A 21,139-nucleotide genomic window follows, 5' to 3' on the forward strand; every position below is an offset into this window, starting at 1 on the left:
AGTCCTAAAACAAAGCTAAACAACAATATTTTGGGACACATAAAACTGTTTTAAAACAAAAGGGGAAATGATAAACACAAAGTTCTGGCAATAGTTACATCTAGGTAGAAAACAGAGATTGGACAGGTGAACAAAACAGGTAGATTCAGTAGTGTTACTAATTTATATTAAATTGGATGATGAATTCACAGGCATTTTTTTTTGTATGTCCTATACTATGTATCACATATCACATAATAAATACATGTTTAAATTTACCATTTCCTTTTATATTCATTTTTCTTTGCATTTTATATACATATTATAAAAGTAAAAGAATTTGAATCTAAAAACCACCCCTCCTATTACTTTTAAGAATCCCAAAATAAATCCTGAATAAGTCAATCTAATTAATTTTCAATGAAAGAAATGTGAAATGACAATGATCATTCAAACTCTACAGGTTCAAAAACCATGTAAGAATATGGCTTATTTAATAAACCATCAGAAAGCTGCATCCTTTTTCTAAACAACAAAATACCAGGAGAGCACCTTCTTGCTTCCCAGGTAAATAGGAGAAAAAGTCAAAAGCAATTGCCTGTATCTGTTCTTAACATTCTTCAAGAAAGAGCTTTAAGAAAAGAACGTTTAAATCTGCAGAAATAGAAATGGACCAACAAATGTGAATTATCTTTTCAAGGTACAGGCACACAAAATGAAGTTAAGAAAAAGATTCAACCAACTAGTATGTTGCCAACACTGTAAATGGGAGTTGTAAAACAAGAGCAAATTAAAATAACCAAGATTTGTCCAGAATGCCTGGGGCTCACCGGATTCAGCCTGATTATATCCTTTATAAAGTTATATGAGAGGATGTCCAGTTTCCAGAGTATTAGAAAGCAAATATACTTAACACAAAAACAAACCAAACATAATGATTTTCATAATTCAAACACCAGTAGTTCTAGCACATTGTAATCCCTAATTGGAAAATACTTTCAGAAAGTATGTTTATTTAAACTATCTGTACTAGATTGCATTTGCTATGAATATGCTACAAACTCTTTAAAACAGGAGCGAGGACACAAATATCATAAGAAGGAAAGATGCAGTGTTTTAAAAAGAAGAAAAAATGAAATGAAGTTGCATCAGCATTGCTCTGAATACCTGATTGCTTCTTCACTTAGATTATGAGTGGTGTTGGGGAACTTCAGCATTGAAATGACTTGAAATTTCCAACTTATTTGAAATAATAATTCTGGGGGCATTTGTAATGAATACTTAATGTGTTTCTTATGCAAAATCCAAAGCCTTTCCTATTACCTCCATGAATGAGAAATATAAAGAAGGGTCTGGATCTCAAATTCTAAATGCTTCACCAATATAACCCTTCAATCACAACAGTGGCAAACCTAACATCCATAAATTTTGCCTTAAAAAATTCTTTTGATGCTCTAGCATGGTATGAAAGTTAAACTTTTTTTTTGGCATGAGCTTTTAATAGATTTTTTTTCTCTAACAAAAACACATTGCTCTTAACTGGGTACTATCTGAAAACCTCATCCAAGGCTCTACCAACCTTTCTCACTGACAACATCATATTCCGCATATTTCTCAGCAGGGAAGATTGGCTTCCAGTGGGGAAATTTTACTATCAGCCTTTCCAAAAAGCCTGAAAGGAGAGTTAAACTGAATTGCTCTTCCAGAAAACAGGAACATCATTGCTGCCAAATGCTAAATCCCCTAACACCATGGGACATTTCCTATGATTCTGTCTGTGGCCAAAAAAAAAAAAAAAAAAAGAGAGATTCCTGTAATATTTCCCTCAAAAATGTTTCTTCCAATAATAACAATAGCAACAGTAGTAATAATTACAATTATAGAAGCTATGTGTTTTATCTATTTAATGTGTGAAATCCTCACACAACCCTGCAAAGTAGGTACCATTCATCTAGTTTTACAGATGAGGGAACCGAAGCACAAAAGGACTAAGTCATTTGTTCAAGGTCATACAGCTAGAAAGTATGTTGGTTACATTTATTGAACACTTACTATATGCTGGTAATGCTCTAGATGCTTTAGTTGAATTAACTAAATCCTGATCCTATGACAGCACTATAATTATGTCCAATTTCTGATTGAGAAAAGTGAGGCACAGAGAGGTAGGTGCCCTATGTCATCCCCCTGGTAAATGCTGAGCTGAATTTCAAACATAGGCAGTCTAGCTCCAGAGCCCACATTCTCAATCAGTAGACTCTACGGTCCCTCTAAATAATAGAATTTATGGTCAAACACAGATCTAGCTCACTCAGAAACATGATTTTCAAAACTGAGTTTCCCCATTGCTGAAACTGCACCACATTCCCTCTTTAGTACAGCAACCGCAATCAGATAAGCAATACATACCAACATATATCCTAACTAAATATAATTCAGTAAAAATATATGTAAAAATCCAAATTATTGTTTAGAGATGTGAATAATGATAATAATCTGTCAGATATACACATAAACACGTGTTCATTCTTGTGCAGGGTAACAGCTGCATAATCCATTGGAAAGCCTATCCCACCAGGAATCCAAAGCTCAAATGCTCCTGCCCTTTCTCCACATACACAGTCAAATGAAACCACATACTTTCTCCATCATGATAGCTTGTGGCACACAATTGCACTGGACAAATACTCTAATTTCTGTCCAAAGTATATTCTATACAACTGTACCGATCCTGCATACTTTCCATTAAGTTTACGGCCTCTATCAAAGAGAGTTCACTCATTCAAATGTTTCTATCTAGCTACAAACTATCACTCCTTTTTGATCACAATAATTATTACCTAAAGAATACGTCTTTTAAAAGAGCCAAAAAGTTGGAAAGAAGATTTTATTTTGTCAGAGAGTTAAGGTTTATATCATTGTATCCCTTTCTCTCCAAGCTCACATGCCTCCAGAACCTGACCCAAACCGGTTTACCCAGCCTAGGATCATATACTTAGTAGTATGATACACAAGACATGATAGTGGCTGAAGCACTATTATTAAAGAGAGATTAAAACAGCTGTACATTATGCTGAAGCACTCACTCTTCCCTTTACAAACAGACGGTCCTGGATTACAAGCAGCACTTGACCATTTAAATCACGACAACAACCAGATTTAACCAGCTGGGCCATATTCTCCTAGGCAATGCCTGTTGACCTCCTCAGTCGCAGCTGCTCAAATGAAATTCTCATTAGACAACTTATTTTCAGAAGCCAAAGGACTCTCTGATTAAATATATGTATTTAGATATAGAAGTCCTTTTTAAAGTATTCATTTTCTGACAACTGTCGCTTATGTTAGAGCCCAGCAACATTGGCAACACGATGGGTGATACAAGGATAACTAAAATTCATCATTTAATCACAGCTGAAGGATTTTTATCTTGGAAGCATTTTAACCTCAACCTATAATCAAAGTCTTTCTGCATACTCTACCCACCAATATCAATGGTATTTTAAAAGGTAGATTCTGTATTCATTCTATCCATCTATCCATGTATCTATCTATCTATCTATCTATCTATCTATCTATCTATCTATCTACCTACCTATCATCTATCTTCCTACGTACCTATGACCAAAAAATCAAGGTTACATTTACAAAAAAACAGAAACCTTGTCTATTTTCCCACAAATCTCACTTTCAGAAGAGGCACTTCAGACAGAACACCTTTGTTCATCACTGTTTCAGCAATCCAGTCAAATCATTGCTCTGAAGAAGGCATTTCTTGAGGGATGGCAGATAAAACACTGGACAATTATTTGGCTGACGAAAGGATCTGCCTGTAAGAGAATAACTTTCCTAATGCTATGTGAAGAGTTTTGTTTTATCATGTAGATATTGTTTTAAAATAGACCATAATAAATAAACTTTTAATAAATCAGTTCCGGTATAGGAGGGGAAGTGAGGGGGAAGGCTTTTAGCCTGATAGACTCAAAACATTCTCCAGGACAAGAATGACTCAGGAAAAGTCATTTATTATGTCAATCACACAGGCTTGTCATTCATGAGGTATGGCCTTCAAACCAGGAAATAGAGGTGAGAGAGAGGTGAGTAAGCTCTTTTGAAAGCTCTGCTATGTCCCATGGGATAAGAGCTGTCCCACATAAGGAGAGGGACATGGGGCTTTAAGGGGTCAAAGCCAGGCAAATGTTGGAGCTATTACACCTCCTTAGACCTGAAATACAGCTGTCATAGAATCAGAATATCTGTTATATTATTCTGTACTACTGCTCCAAGCAGGTCATTAAATTAGGAAACAAACTCAAAAAATAGAAATTTTCATGGCTCCCATCTCCAAAACATGTTCCTCTATTTTTTTTTTTTATTAATTGTATTAACACCCTCCTATTCACACAAAGTTTTAAAAACCCTGAGCAGGGGTGCCTGGGTGGCGCAGTCGGTTAAGCGACCGACTTCAGCCAGGTCATGATCTCCCGGTCTGGGAGTTCGAGCCCCGCATCGGGCTCTGGGCTGATGGCTCAGAGCCTGGAGCCTGTTTCCGATTCTGTGTCTCCCTCTCTCTCTGCCCCTCCCCTGTTCATGCTCTGTCTCTCTCTGTCCCAAAAATAAATAAACGTTGAAAAAAAAAATTTTTTTTTAAATAAAAACCCTGAGCAACATTTGAACCATTCCTCTCCCTTGGTCTCCTCACTTAAATGTCAACTCCTAACAATTCTATCTCCTAATAACTCTCCCATATGCACCCCTTCCTCTTTTCTCATATCTACAGAATTCAGGGACCTTGGATGGTGAACCTGGTTGGAAAAAATTCTTTTTCACTAACCTCTAATTGAAAATTTGCACTTCCTCAAATTGTGGATGCAGGCAGCAAGCCATAAAATATTGGTAGTGATACTGTAACTGATAGAATTAAAATGTATTTTTAGATAGCACTGAACTTGTTAACGATATCTCAAAATGTCTTTTATGTTTATCACTACTTTAAAATTTTGATATTTTGAGTCCCTCCATTAGATCTTGTTGTTTAACACATTAGTAAAGTAGCACTTTCTACCATATCACAAAATTATAAAATTATTTAATATTTTAATATAATTCATTTTCTTTGTAATCCCGTGTATTTTACTTTATCTATTTAAACTAAAAAATAACCTGTAGGCTTCACCAGACTACCAAAGGAATCCAAGGCAAAAAAAAAAAAAAAAAAGTAAACAGATAAGAATTCCTCAGTTCTAATACAGCACCTTGTAAAATAAAAAGAAAACTTACATAAAAGTAATCATGATACTATGTAGTTCTTGATTAGAACTATAAATACATACATATGATGAACTATAAAATATTGTATAAGCATATTGTTTTTCATAAAAATTCATAGAGCCTTGGCATTAGGAAAAGACCAATCTCCTGTCCCCTAGCCCTATTAAAATGGCAATTAAGATTGCCACAAGCCTCCAAGGGCAATTTATTATCTTCCATATATGGACAGGTACAACTGTTAGACAATTAATCTTGTTATAAATGATAATCTGGTTCCTTGCAACTTCTTGTCACTGATCTTCATTCTATCGCTATGGAGCTACATAGAATGAACCTAATTCTTCCTCCACATGACTTTAATCTTTAAAGACAACCATCCTGTCATCCTTGATCTATTTTCTCTGGGATTAATAATACTAGTTCCTTCAACCATCCCTCTTATTATATAATTGTATGTCTGTTATCATGTCACCTGTTCTCCTCTGAGAATATCCCAATGCTTTCCAGTCCCTCTTAAAGTGTGGTAATTCTCAACCCGACACAATAATTCAGATGCATTCTATTGAGCAGGGAGTTCAATGGGACTACCACTTCTTGAATGCTACATACTGTAATTCTAGTAATGCTGACTGAGGCAGCATTGGCAAATTTTGGGCAATATTCATCATGTGGACCCCAGTGCACTTTCTGCCACCTAAACCTCATAAGCTTTTTAAAAAATTCCTATGTCTGCTATTCGAATTTCCTTCAGTAATTATTTGTGCAGCTAGGAGTTTTGGTCATACTCTCTGGACTTGACAAGAAGATCTATTAAATTTTATCTTGATGGGTCAGTTTTAAGTTCACATTTTCGGTTTGTCAAAACCTTTTGAGCTTTGTTTCTTTCATACATTATATTCAGCATTCCTTCCAGATTTGTAGAATGTGTAAGTTTGAAGAACCTACTTTTATCACTTCATATTTATATTTAATATACACATTAATGCACACTAAAAAATGCCTGGTTTTCTGATGCCTAAAGTGTATATAGTTTATATACTGAAAACAAATTTCAGTAAAGCACATAAAAATATTCTTTGATAGTAGGAATATAGTGAGTGATAAAATACTCTTAAATGAGAGGTCTCATCTTGCAAATGCCTCTCTTGTATCAAACCTTTGACACACAGTAATAAGGAGGAAGAACGGAAAACTAACCATGACTTGCAAGATAAAAATTATTTTAAATTCTCCTGGAGTCCACACCAAAAAAAATCATCACAAATCAATTTCATTATTTTTACATTAAAGAGTTCTCTAAAGTATCTTGAAACCCTCTTTCTTATGGAACTAAAACCATCTTTTTGGAAATCATAATTAAAAATAATCTAGCAATCTCAATCAGACATTATTGATCTGACAGCCTCAATCATTCTAGAACATAGCCAAGTAGGGGAAACTAAAGTGTCTGAGCAGGGAGAAGCCCATGCACTAAAAATCATGCATATTACCCAGAATCTCTAAGCAACTCACCCAGATATATATATGTATATTTTACACATGGTCCAGCGGTCATGATCATATATTTTCATAATTTATAAATGAAAAATGAAAGAAATTAGAAATTTTTCACAACCAAGCAAAAAGTAACAGCCTGAAACCTGTTATTGAAAAAGGAGAAACCAACACACACACACACACACACACACACACACACACACACACGCATGCACCGAAAAAAATATCTATATCAAGCAGACACAAGCATTCCAAAGTTTCATAATTACAGAGAAATAACCATAAGGCCAAACAGTCCTAATTATCTCAATGATCTCTAGGGGCATCATTACATTATAGCACGATAAAATAATTGACATTTATAATATGACAATCATCACAATACCCCAAGTTTATGTAGTTTACTGTTCATAAGAGACTTCTATATTCATTATTATAGTTAATTCTCAAAATTTTTGAGTTTCCAAGTCAAGTATTAGTACCATCCCAAATTTTACATTTTGTGGCTCAGGGAGACTGAAGAATTAATGCAGGGTCACGTAATTGTTCGATTGGAGTCCATAGTCTATTGCATCATGATCCTGAGTCATCAAAAAGCATTTACATTTGTGCCATATAATCTGGTTGGTAAGTTAGGTAAGTGTGTAATACATTTTAGAAACTCCTTTTGTGTTGATGTGATGGACACATCCACAAAAATTGATTTGAAACTTTTAAACTTTTAAGCCGTTAGAGGAATAAAATTAAGTTATATGAAAAATTCCCTTATATCCCCATTTCTTGATAGTGTCACAGAAGTCTAAATTTAACTTATGATGTTAGCAATAAATACAGAACCATTAACTGCCCTACATTTCAAAGTCTAAAATCTATACATAAAGAATGAAAGGACACACATAAGTATAGCAGTCACTTAGGCTTGATTTATTCAATTTAACAATATTATGATAGAGTCTTTTTTCATTTGTTTTTTAGGACCTACATGAACCTAAGTGGACTCTTGAGAGAGTGGAGAAGGTAGATGAGATGTGGGACACTGCAACAGATGTCATGTGTCACAGCACTTCTCCCTTGAGCATTTAGCTTTCACAATATTAGAAACCTCAATTCTCAATTCTACAACATTTGAAGGTGAAAGAATAATATTTATAAATTTGTAATATTTATAAAAATGAGAAATAAATTAGTTTTTTTTGTTTGTTTTTTCTTTTTAAACAGTTGGTCTTTTCATAATAAAACACTATCCATTAAAGGGAAGTGAAGGAGAGAAATGAAAAATTAAGTTGCAGCTGCAAAAGTTCCCATACTACATCTTTTTCAAGGGTAAGGCTTGCAGTTAGTTTAAAACCTTAATTTGTTATCATAAGAACCAAATAAAATGCACAAAGTTTAGAAAAATGGAGCTATCTGCTTAATACTTTCAATGGATCACAATCTGCCATCACCATGGTAACCTCTGAATAACTTTTTCCTAGCTAGTGCCAATTACGCACTGCTTTGGCCCTTGAAATCCCACTCATTTTTTAAAAGGCCTGGAATCTTTAAAAGAATAAAGCCCAACAGTTAAGTCCACACATACCCTCTTGTTCAGTCCGAGTCATTTCCTCAAGCTTCTTCTGTTTCAGTGTGTCCACCACATCGGCAAGGCTTCCTTTGCGGCGTTCTGGGGTTCCAAAAGTAACACTGGTCATTATCTCGCGGTCCCGACTCCCTTCGTCAGGCTTATGTGGTGAGGTAGAGGTATTTCGGAAGGAATATAGGGAACATAACTTATTATTCTCTGACTCCTAGAAAAACAAAATAAAATAAAACCATTAGAACGTTTGTTTCTCTGCATATCGTTGGAGAAAAATCCCAAACTCAGAATGACAGCATATGACGCTTAGATGAACAAATAATATTAAGCCGTCTCTGCTTTAAAAATACTAAACATGAAAGAAGCAATTATCCAAAGAACTACCCTGAAATTGCAGATTCAAACTGTTTTTTTTTATTAGAAACCAATCCAAGTGGTTCAAAAACTTCATTTTAATAGGGACACTTTACTTATTCTTACACCTTTCATTTAAAATAGTTTGCATTCAATAATTATTAATTATTAAGCTGGACAAAGTTTTTCTTTCCATTGGCACTTTTGTTAAATGCTCTTCCCACAGCCTAAAAATACGTACATCACAATAACATTATCCTTGAATTTAGAACCAAAAGAGAAATTAGCTTCAATATCCAATATTAATTATTCAACAGAAAACATATAAAACATCTAAATCAGTGCCACAAAGTTAGCCAACCGGAATATTTTTGTGCACTAGGGTTTGAGCAGAATCTTTTTTTTTTCCTAGCTACACAACTGTCAAAGTTACAAAAGCCTCATTCTATTCCTTATCTTCACCACTTGTATTTTAGCACATAGTCACACACATTTAAAAGTGGTTTACTTTTATGGTTTTTTTTGTTTGGTTGGTTGTTTTTAAAAAGGCCGAGTTTGTTACAGAAATATTTGCACAAGAACAGAGAAGTTAGCTAACTGGTAAGAGGGTCAGATTCATCTGCAAGGAAAAAATGCAAATCTGAGACTGAAAATAATAAACACCTAAAAGTTTACAGGAAGAAAATGTTTTTATATCTCTCTAAATCAGAACTGAGGGTTGGAAGCAACTATTATTTAGCCATCACCCATCAGTAACCTTACATTCACCTTATCTGTCTGAGCGTGGGTTTTCTCTTGCCCAACGAAAAACTATGTAAAGGAGCTAGTCTTTGTGATTCTCATCAGAAGCGTGGCAATTGTAATTGCTCCTATATCTCTCTCCTTTTTCACTAAGAAGCCCAGCAAGCTTTAAGAAGTAGAGGAAGAAATATGAGGCAAAAGTTACAGTAATAACTGGTACGGAAAGGGGGAGAAAGGAAAATGGAGCGTAGAGAAGTAAGTTTCCATATAAATTAAATGAAATAACTATACTCAATAAATGCTAGGCATTTAGTATTTTTATCATTGTACAAGGTAGGAATAAAACTTATTTTCAGGGTTGTTGGGATTATTATTAAGTAACAATTACTTGCAATATGTCACTAGGCACTGACATAGGCAGTGGATAAAATCATCAATGACTTAAGTCATATAAGTCATCTTATACCAACCTTAGAAACAATGGAAAGGTGTGAATTTTACTATTTCTGGCCCTCACTTTTTAACTTTCTAAAACTTAAGGAATGATGGTCTCATGAATGGAGACCTATAGGCAATTCATCTGAGTAAAGTGGTACTAAGTCCAAACACTTATAATGAAGAGAGTACTGTTGGATAAAAGCCAATAATGCCAAGTTAGGAAAAAACAAAAAAACAAAAAACTTGACAAAGGATCTATAGTTTTGTTTTGTTTAGTTTTGCTTTTTTTTTTTTAACTTTTAAGTAAGTTTTATTGAGGAAAAAAAAAGCTCAACTTATTATGGAATTTCCTAAAAACAAAACAGGTCCTAGGAAATTCAGTTTGAGGAAAGATGCCCAATGATATCTGTCGAGTCTTGCTGCATGTTACTGCAGCACAGCTGTGGAGGAGAGATTTGAGACAGTATTTGGTCTCAAAGCAATAGTCCTCAAACTTCAATGTTTAGAATTCCCTACAAGTATGTTAAAATGCAGATTCCCTCACCTCCCTCTATACTGCCAAGAGTAGGGCCCAGGAATGTGAAGTTTGATGAACATCCTAAGTGATTCTGATGTATAGGTCCTTTAATTCTCATTTCCTATGAAGGCAATAAAACAAATGTGCTTTGCCTTAATGTTATAATATGGATATAATTACGAACATTTTTAAGAAGGCCAGTTACTTGTGATTTTTAAAAATTACATAAAAGAGATTACTTCTCTTCTTTTGTTCTTTCTTGTGAAAACACCACTGTATAACATGACTGAACAAATGAACATCACAAAAGCCAAGCATATGGGGCCTGAGTTAGCATTAGTTCTTTCAAAGACAATTTACTATAAATTTGTTTTCTTCCAACCTCAGTGGCATCAACAAGCCTAACAGTGAAGATCATTTTTGAAATATTATTTAAGAGGATCCCAGTCCCAACATAAGAAATAGAATAACATTGATTCAGATTATCTAAAGCATTTTTTTTTTGCTGGAAATGAATTAAATACAATACAATATTATATGCAGATGACTGAAAAACCACACAGTAGTACAAAAAAAATCATCAGGCAAAGTGTGTAGAAAACATAAGCAATTTTCACAAATTAGGAATATTTAATTAAGATGTTTCCATGTCTGAAGGGATAGAAAAGTAAATATTAAAAGCAAATAAAAAAAATCACACTTCCATGTGAAGTGATGGATTTTAACTAAACTTATTATGGTAATCATTTCACAATACATACATATATCAAATAATTACGTTGTACACTTTAATACAATGTTATTGTCAGTTATATCTCAATAAACTGGAAAAAACATATTAAAATAAATATTGCTCAGATTTTTCAGAAGTTGTTATTCAAAACTGATTGCTCAGCAGTGGCAATAAAAAGATGTTAAACTTAAATAGCCTTCTCATGGTACTGTGAATATATCAAATATATACATTTCTGAGCTTTTGTGCTTCATGTTCCTTTCCTCTAGAATGGCCCACATTCTCTTTGACTATTCACTCAACCCACTCCTCAAAGCTCAGATCAAACTGCATTTCATCCTTGAAGTCCTGCTTGACTATCCTGGGCCTCACTACCCTCCTACCCCCTGAAATACACATCGAAGCACTTAATCAGAACCACACAACTTAGCATTTAATAATATACTACAATAAATTATTCATTACTATTTTGCATATATTAGTCATATTTGCAACTAAATTTTAACACTTGAAGGATTGGGGCCATGTCTCATGTTTCTTCAATATGCCCCCAGAGCATCCAACAAAATGTTAAGTACATCACCAGCTGCTGAACTTGAAACAACTCCTCACCAAATATGTCAAGAATAATAAAAAAAATACTGGTAGGAGTAAAGATTTGTTCTAATAGTGACAGGATTGCTTATTTAAGCAAAATATTGAGAACTGAAACATTAAAAAAATAAAGGATTTATTTAATAAAAGATGACATAGCGACACAATGGAATACCACACAGCCATTAAAAACAATATTATATACGCTGAATATAGTGTTGTTTATAGTGATGAACCATTAGGGGCAACTTGCATATCCAATTATAGGGATCATTTGAGGGCATTATGGTTTGGTCCAGATGGTAGAATAATTTGATATTATTAAAAATCATATTTTTGCAGAAAATGTAGTGACATCGGGGAATATTCATAACGTATTGTTAGTGAAAAGCATGTTGGTGAGAAACACCAATATACATTTTTTTAGGAAGAGTTATATACAGAAGAAAAGACACCAGAATGTCCAACAAAATGTTAACAGTCCTCTGAGTATTGGGATAATAGGTAGTTTTAATTTTCTTTTTGAAGTCATCCATATTTTGCAAATATTCTATTATAAATACTATTTTTAAAGAGAAAATAAATATTGTTGTCAAGGTTGAATACGAATACCAAAAAATGTTGTAGAAATAATTTATTTACAAATAAATATGAATTAAATGGGAAAAAAGGATAATTGTAGTTAGATTAGTACATAACCTCAATTTTGTTGGATGTGTGCATAAGGGTAAACATGGCTACAAAACAAACAAACAAGACACTGGGAGATATACACCAAAACATTTATAGTGATCTCTCAATGGCAATGAGATTACTGGTAATTTTTATTTCCTTTTGCTTTATGTGTTTTCTAACTTATCATTGATGAACACAGTTTATGTAATAAAGAAAAACAAAAATAATTTTATGAAGGGATTCTTGAAGGAAATATAAAATAGAATTTAAGAGAAAAAAATCAGTCTTCTTGAAGATATCTAGAGAGTTAGTATATTATAATTTCCCTGAATTTGAACCCAGAAAAATAATCAAGGCTCTCAAATAGTATTTTCTAATAAATTTGATTATTTAAAAAGGAATCCTTACAATCTAGATCCTTATCATTATTACCCATTGTTTCCCATTTGCCCTCAAAAGATGCACAAAATCAATCTATTTCCTCTTCTGTAAATTAGAGTTGTTCAAATATCTTAAGGGAGGGATTGAATTAATAGTTCTTTTCTAGGTGACACTCCTCCAGTTTCTATACCCATTTCCCATCTGACATGATTACCAGACCCTTCATCATTCTCCTCTGATTCAATCGAGTCTCTAGATGTTGTTCTAAAAATGGGTTGCCAAGAACTGAATACCAAAGTTCCATATCTTCATTTGCAGCAAGAAGAAAAGTGACACTCAGAAGGTCATGTAGCTTCCTTCATGTCACACAGGTAGAACTGGCAGAACTAGTTTAAAACCCAAATGTAGGTTTTCTGACTCTAAATCCAGTGCTTTTCCCATTCCACAAGGCCATAATAAAGTCACTCTCAACAGTAAAAGATGCCACAATTCCAATAACACCTACCTTCTAAATATTTTTTTTTTTACCTTGCATTGCCAGAGAGGAACTTTACCTACTTTGAGACAGGAATTCCACTTTGTTATTAACCCTAATCTAAGAGTTACCAAGAAGTACCCTATATTAGTTATCTATTGTATAAAAATCACCCTAAGACAGGGCTTAAAACAATAATAATCATTTATTCTTTTTTTAATGGTTTCTGTGGATCAGGAATTTGGGAGCATCTGGGCTGGGTGATTCTGTCTCAAGATCTCCCATGAGGTTGCCAGTAAGTCAGTGGCTAAGGTTGGAGTCATCTCAAAGCCTCTTTATTCACAAATGGGAGCACTTCAAGAGTGTGGAGCTGGAAGCTGGGGTTTCTTGGACATCTTCCTCTATCTCTATGTGATCCCTTCATATGATCTTTCTCTCCAAGATTTTAGCTTCAGACTAGTTGGACTTGTTACATGGTAGCTCAGATTGCCAAGGGTGCATACCCCCACAAAGAGTCAGATGAAAGCTATATCACTATTTCTAACCTAGTCTGAAGAGTCATGCCATGTAACTGTCAGTGCAATCTACTCAATAGTAAGACAACAAAGCTGGCACATAGTCAAGAGGGTGGGACTTAGACTCTGCCTTTCTATGGGATGGAGTTAATATTATATCTTCAAATAGTTGCTGTAAGAAATGAATAGTATATAAAGTGCTCAGAACAATGATAACTACTCTTACTAAATTCAAACGCCCTTTGTCCAATAGTCTTGTGTTTCCATTTTTAATTCTGAAAATACAGTCATGATGACCACTGGCACCATTTTTAGGTTTTAATTTATTCTTGTTCATCTAAGTATAATAATAAATACTACATGACATTACTCTCTTCTATATTAATGCTCAAAAAATCACAAACTAATATAAAGTCATCCCAAACAAATTCCAAGACCTGACCCCTCACAAAACCCCAGTAACCTTAACATTGGTAATTAGCTTTTTCTAGGGATACTTTCTATCAATTCCCACTTAACCTAACTGCATATGGGTTATCTCCGTTCTGTCCTGGAGCAGCTACAGTACACTACTGCTCTAATTCATCTGGGTTGCCAACTGCACCTTGACCAAGAATATGAAAGGGTAGTCATAACTGCAAACAGAGGAGAACTGTAGGCTGAGGTTGCAAAAGTCAGACAAGATGTCAGGAACCGAGACAAGCAAAGACCATAGGTCAGGAATGGAATCTTGCCCTACATAATGGAGTTGAAACCTACATACAAATGGAAGTCACTGGTGCTGGGAGAAATGATTAGGAAATAGCCTCTCTATGCAGCTGCATGAATCAACTTCCCTACCTGCTGCCCAACCTAACCGTAGGGACAGAATATTACCCTCTCTTACTCTTTCCTCCACCCACTAGCAAGGCTGAATTAAATGTGTCCAGTCTTATTGCACTCCTGTTGTCATTTTGTTTTTGTTTTTGTTTTCCATTTCAGTTATACTGCCTTTCCAATTACAGCTTTATCCTCATTCTAGTCTACCTGCCCCTCCTCAGATAAGATTATTAGGATACCAAATTATAGGTTTGTCCCTGATTTCTGACAGCCTCCAGTCTACAGCAAGATTCTGTTTCCTTAAACCCTACCTCAAATCATTCAAACAAAACCCAAATCCTACAAAATGTTCTTTTGAATACTTTCTTACTGAGGCATTCGATGATTCCCTGTGGTGTGTGTTCTCCCGACTGTAATGAGTAATAAAACCAATTTATTCCATTACAGGTGTGTTCTTGGTAGTCTTTGACTGAAGGAAATTAATGGGATGCAATGTCTGTAAAGAAATTAAACACAATAATAAAACCAACTAAAAGTTGGTGCACTACCAATTCAGCCATGTCAGTGATCAGTCTTCTCTGCCAGAACAGATGGCTCTACACCCCTCCTTTTGTATGCACTGCATTTTATGTATTTTAAGTTTCAATTAAGCATTCAAGTTACATTACACATACACATGTATTTTAATATATTTTAATTAAGATATATATATCAAGATATATATATGTATATATATACACATATGTATGTATATGCGCTAGATACGTACTGCTTTTTCTGATTCCCCACTTCAAACGCTCTTTTTTGATGAGCCCAAAACTACCTGACAACTGTGCGGTATAAGACATATTCTACTACAGTATTATGGGGTGACTGACAGATAAAGCTTTACCTAATCTAGGTTCCAATAACTTCTTGCTAACAAAGGAACTGTAACCTTTTTAATATGCTGAAAACTAAATTGCTAACATTTATAGGTTCTTTCTCAGAGGAAGAAGTACATTTTTCTCTAATGTGACATATTTTAGGAAAAGCATTGGTTTAAGGAAGCTTAAATAAATGAAAATACTGAATTTGGTTCCAATTAACAGCAGGTTATTCTTGATAAAAGTATCATTAACTCTAAGAGTAAAACAAAGTTTTATTCTTTTTCTCTTTTATTAAAACTGATACTTGGGGGCACCTGGGTGGCTCAGTCTGTTAAGGGTATGACTCTTGATTTTGGCTCAGGTCATGATCTCATGGTTCATGGGTTCAGGCCTCACGATTTCAGCTCAGGTCATGATCTCATGGTTTGTGGGTTTGAGCCCCACGTTGGGCTCTGCGCTGGCAGTGCACAGCCTCCTTGGAATTCTCTGTGTCCCTTCCTCTCTCTCTGCCCCACTCTCACTCACTCATGCTGTCTTTCTCAAAATAAATAAACTTAAAAAAGCCCTGAAACTTGGTAGAATATATTAGATTTATATAGCATTCTCAAAGTTGGCACAAAACCATGCCACCTTACACTATTATTATACTGTTTAATAATAATAAATTTATTCATTATTCATCAGAATATAAATTTATTACCACTATTTACGACAGTGTCATGATTCCTCAAGTCTAATAAATAAAAGCTATTGTTTTAAAGTGTTATTTTGATTCAAAGAAAAAAATCACAATACTAAGTTTTTTTAAATTTCCTCGTCACCATGATATTTAATAAATGGAAATAAAATACAGAAAAAATACTAAATTCCCCAACTTGTCAAGACAAGCACATAGAAAAGCTTTGCCTCATCTATACATATCACCCTCACATATTGAATCAAAATCTCAAGATTCAAAGGTCCTTAAAAATCCAATTGCTCAATCCCACCTAAGATTCATTCCCTGTGCAGAAAAAGGTGGTATAATAGTTAACAAAACATAGGCTCTCTGGGCCAGATTTTGCAGTTAAATCGCAATTTTTCCATCTACCTGCCATATAACACAGGTGAGTTAGTCAACCTCTCTGTGTCTTAATTTCCCCATCTATAAAATGGGAGTGATAACAGCAGTACAGAACCTATCTCATAGCATTGTTATGAAAAACAGATGAATTAATAAAAATAAAAACTCTTAGAACAGTGCTTGTAACATTGTAAGTGTTCATTAAATGGTGATGTTGGTGGTAGTGATGTTCACTGTTACAATATCTCTTACAAGTAATTTTTTTGGCCTCTCCTTAAACACCTCTATACCTCCCAAAGCAGTCCATTCCATCTGTGCAGGGTTGCCAAACATTCCTATTAATAAGAATATTAACAAAAGAATATTATAGAATATTATTATATTAATGTTAATAAAATATTAATAATATTTCAACCTTTCTTATATCCCATGTAAACATTCAGAACGACAACATTTTAAAACACACAGCTATTATACTACCCTTATATCTTCTTTTTTTCTAGGCAAAACATCTCTGATTTCTTCCTCATAAGACATGGTTCAGCCATCCTGATCATTCTCCCTTGAGTGTGTTCTAATTTGTTTCTCCCGCTCTTAAATAGTAGTGCCCTGAACTGAATGTACTCAATATTCTAAACAACAGAGAATTAAGGCACACTACCACTGCCTTAGAGACATCATACTTTAAACATCTAATGTCACGGGACAGGCAGCCCCAGAGATGAGAATATTTTATGATTTTTTTGGTAATGGAACAGTAAGAAGATCTTTCAGGCACATGTGACAACATTCTATCAAGGTTCAGCTATTAGCTGATTTGTGTGCCTACCAACTCCAGACAGTTACTTTCATCTGGCAATTCATTAGTATTCAAACTACCATATGACACTCAACTTAAACAACACTACCGGGCTAGGTTGAGTTGGCTAAGACAGTTTCAACTTTGAAGCCCAGAAAGTTAAAAGCAGCAAGAGACTTGGTGATTACAGCTCAAATCTTTCATTTTTGAGATGAGGAAATTGAAGTCCAAAGATATAAAGTGACTTCTGTAAGGTCACACAGCAAATTAGTGACAGAGATAAATAAGGCAATGTCTTTTCCTCTAAGTTATGTTTCCTCTAAATAATCTCAAGGAAAACACTTCCACTAAATCAAGAATTTTTGTTTATTTGCTTGCTTTTTACGATCTGAGGCTTTAGGGAATAAGGGGTGTGATTATGCAGAAGTTAGGGAAGTATAATCGGACAAGTTTTAACAGAGCAAGTTTCTTTGCAAGGAGAGTCTCAAACAATTCCACAGAACTTTTCTTATGAGATAAATACTTACTCTAGTGTCAAGTCTATTGTCTTCATGGTGTCCTTTTCTGCAGTTGTTTTTCTGTTTCTTCCCCATTAAAGAGATACCAGTGCACTTATGAAAATAACTGTATTTTTTATATAGAATCACCAAAGCAGCTAGTATGCTTTAAATGAACCGAAGGCTATGGTAGATGCCTAAATTATACGTACATCACTGGATCCAGGTATCAGTAAGATCACCAGGAACCCATTTAGCTATCACCCAAATGAGGAATAATGAAGAGCCCTTTGAAATAGTGGACAAACCCAGACACCAGAATTTTGAAGCTGAAGCAAAGGAGGTGAAGTAAAAAACCTTCCTAACCTATACCCCAAACAGGCAAATAGCCTTAAAAATAGGAGAATCGGGGCACCAGGGACCTCTTGTATGACACTGGCTCAGAATTAACAGGGAAGAGAAGAGCTTGTAGTATGACACAAGTAATCTGTTGAAATGCCATTTAATCCAGCTTCTGGGAAACCTCCCCATAATTCAAGACAGAAACCTGGGCCATTGTAAGGGAAAGGGATCTGCAATCATTCAAGGGTATCAGAGTAGCTTCAGAAAAAATGAGATATTAAAACTTTGAGGAAAAAAGGTAAGGTAGTTGGGACTCACTAGGGAAAGGGTAGTAATTTAGCTCCCCGGAAATAAATATCGGTATAATAATTACCTATGTCTTGGTTGTCTATCTGAAAATGATGAGACTGGGGTCACATAAAAAATAGTTCAGCATATGCCCTTTATATCTCACAATTCTTAATATTAAAAAGGACCAGATCCCAATCAAGTCCTGTTAAATCCATTTGTTACCTAACAGAGATCCTGCTCTATTAACAGTGAAGCCCTCCCATGGCCTCATTTGTCCAGAGATGAACAACTAGAGAACAAACTGCTGCCTCTGTCATACACATTGAGACCTCACAACTGCTCTGGGGATTCCAACACCTCCTCTCTTCACTGGATCTTGTCCAGTGAGGGTCCCAATTTAGAGAATTATACCACAAAAGCCTTCAAATTTCATACATGTAAAGGATTAACAAGAAACTCTTGGTAACCCAGAAATTTTAAAATCAACTCTCCAGTTCTCTGATTTAAGCTTTTAACACAGAGAACAAGTACAAAGAGACTAAAAATGATACCTCAGAGACTGTGTTGCTAATAAAACATCTATTCTATCTATCTGTATTTACATTTCCAGGAAAAGGGAAAGTAGGCACAAAAATGTCACCAATTTACCAGAAAGCAGTAAGTAGAGGTCTAATTCTGTCTTCAGATGCCCTCAATGTCTGGAAGCCATACATTGCTATACCTGGGGGCAGCACACAACCTGGAATTGGATGGCTCACCTACAGTCTTAGAGCCCAGGCTCTTTCTCGAGGGGCAGCCAGTAGGGAACATAGGCATGAATTTACATTTTTTTCTCTAATTTCCAAATACTTAAAAAGCTCAGATTCAGGTCATTCCTTGCTTTATTGTGTGCATCCTCATGGATCCAAGGACAGTAGTCAAAAGGACAGCAAAACTCTGTTCTTACTCACAATTTCAGAAAGCTAAAAAAAAAACTATAATCAACCCCTATACAAGATATGCCAGTATAAGAACAAAACAAAACAAAACAAAAAATGAGAGAGGTATGTTTGGTAGAAGTACACCGGGAACAAAATAATTTCAAAAACTGAAGGCCACATATTAACTCTGAATTCAGGAGCAAACTTTTCTCAATTTGTTTATGGATTACATTAGCTTAATCTTAGCTAACCCAGTCCTTCTGTAAAAAAGCTACTAAGTCACCACTAAAGCTAAACAAAAAATTCCTAAATAACAGTAATTGCCAAAAAAAAAAATGTTCATTTTGTGTGTTTCAAGGTAAATAAATCTCTTCTATTATGCCACCATAATCTATTTATGCTTAAATGAGGGCACATTTCTTCCCAGAAGTTTGATGAACTTGAGAATATTGTATTCTAGGTACTCTCAGTACACCAGCAGTGAAAACAAATCAGAGTTAAATTATAATGAAAGCAAAAGTTTACAAAATAGTTCCCAATCATTTTATTAAATAAGGTTTCCCATTTTCTGGGATGGTAATGAAATATAAAGAAGATAAATGAAATGTATAAATATTCATTTCTAATTTTTACCTGATTGTAAAATTTTATTAGCAAAGGTTTATAATTTATACTTTGGATTTGAGAATGTGGTTTACACAGAGATATATTATTGAACTCAATTTGCATCACCTAGAAAAATAATGCCTAGAGGTCATGAGAATGCAGTAATACCAAAATAATACTTAAAAGGTTAATAATATAAAAAAATAAGTGTCATCACATTGAAAGGTATATTAACAAAAGCAATAATGGCTTGAAGTTGTTCTTCTTTTAAAAGGTTACATTTCTCTTGGAAAGCAAGGAAAACTTCTTATTGCAGAGGACAATCAAACAGTGGGATAATTTGCATATCAAGATAATTAAGGCACATTCATTAGCAGTGTTTAAGAAAGATTGGGTATGTTCATGTAAGGAACAGAGTAGGCTCTTTCCTGCTTAATGCAGGTGGTTTGACTCAATAATCAAAGAGAGCCCTTTCAATCTCATCTCCAAATGATTCATTATGGTAAAGTTGCCTTTATGGAAAGCAACCCTATCCAAATTAGTGTGAGAAGGTAGAACAGGAGGAGTGAAAATACAATCCCAGCTTCCTCCTTCCAAAGCAAAATGCTCCCTATCACAAGTACTACCATCTTATTCAAACTGATATAGAAGGACCTGAAGATTCATATCTCATTCTAATCATGAAAAGTTCAAATTAGTCATGGAAAAGACTGCATGCTATATAATATATACATTGCTCTCTACAACACGTTGCTTAGAAGCCTTATAGGAATGCACAGATTTCATTATTCCCGTTATCATACTGCATTATAGTGATGTATCCCAATCATCACTAGGCAAGAAGGAATTCTGTACAAGAAAGTGTACATGAATCAGAACCACTTATATAGACTGTGGAGTTCTGCTTTAATCAGAAAATTACTGGTGTCCTGAGATCAGCTTCCATTGATTAATACTGATCAATTTGATAAAAAGTCTATCCAAAAAAAAAAAAAAAAAAGATAGTCTACTGTATTCAAATGTCATTTGGATCCATCGAGAAAATAAAGCTATCTAGAACAGGCCTGGCTCAATCAGGTTGATTTGCTACACCAGATCATCCTAGATTTTCTATTAATAATCAAGTCTTATTTTAAACAATTATTGAAAAGTGACCTTTCCTAAGTGCTTGAAATGCTAAAGAATCCAAACTA

General features: G+C 34.5%; 1 protein-coding gene across 35 annotated transcripts in view; it reads right to left on the reverse strand.

Annotated features, from left to right (window-relative positions):
• SOX6 (SRY-box transcription factor 6) overlaps nt 1–21,139 on the reverse strand; it is a 695,707-nt gene that overhangs the window by 331,256 nt on the left and 343,312 nt on the right. For all 35 annotated transcript variants that reach the window (XM_045039006.1, XM_045039005.1, XM_045039007.1 and 32 more), the window contains one exon: nt 8,321–8,528. In XM_045039006.1, the coding sequence (XP_044894941.1) occupies nt 8,321–8,528 (208 nt within the window). The remainder of the gene's footprint in view (nt 1–8,320; nt 8,529–21,139) is intronic.

Source organism: Felis catus, chromosome D1 (genome assembly GCF_018350175.1).
Source record: "Felis catus isolate Fca126 chromosome D1, F.catus_Fca126_mat1.0, whole genome shotgun sequence".
NCBI lineage: Eukaryota > Metazoa > Chordata > Mammalia > Carnivora > Felidae > Felis > Felis catus.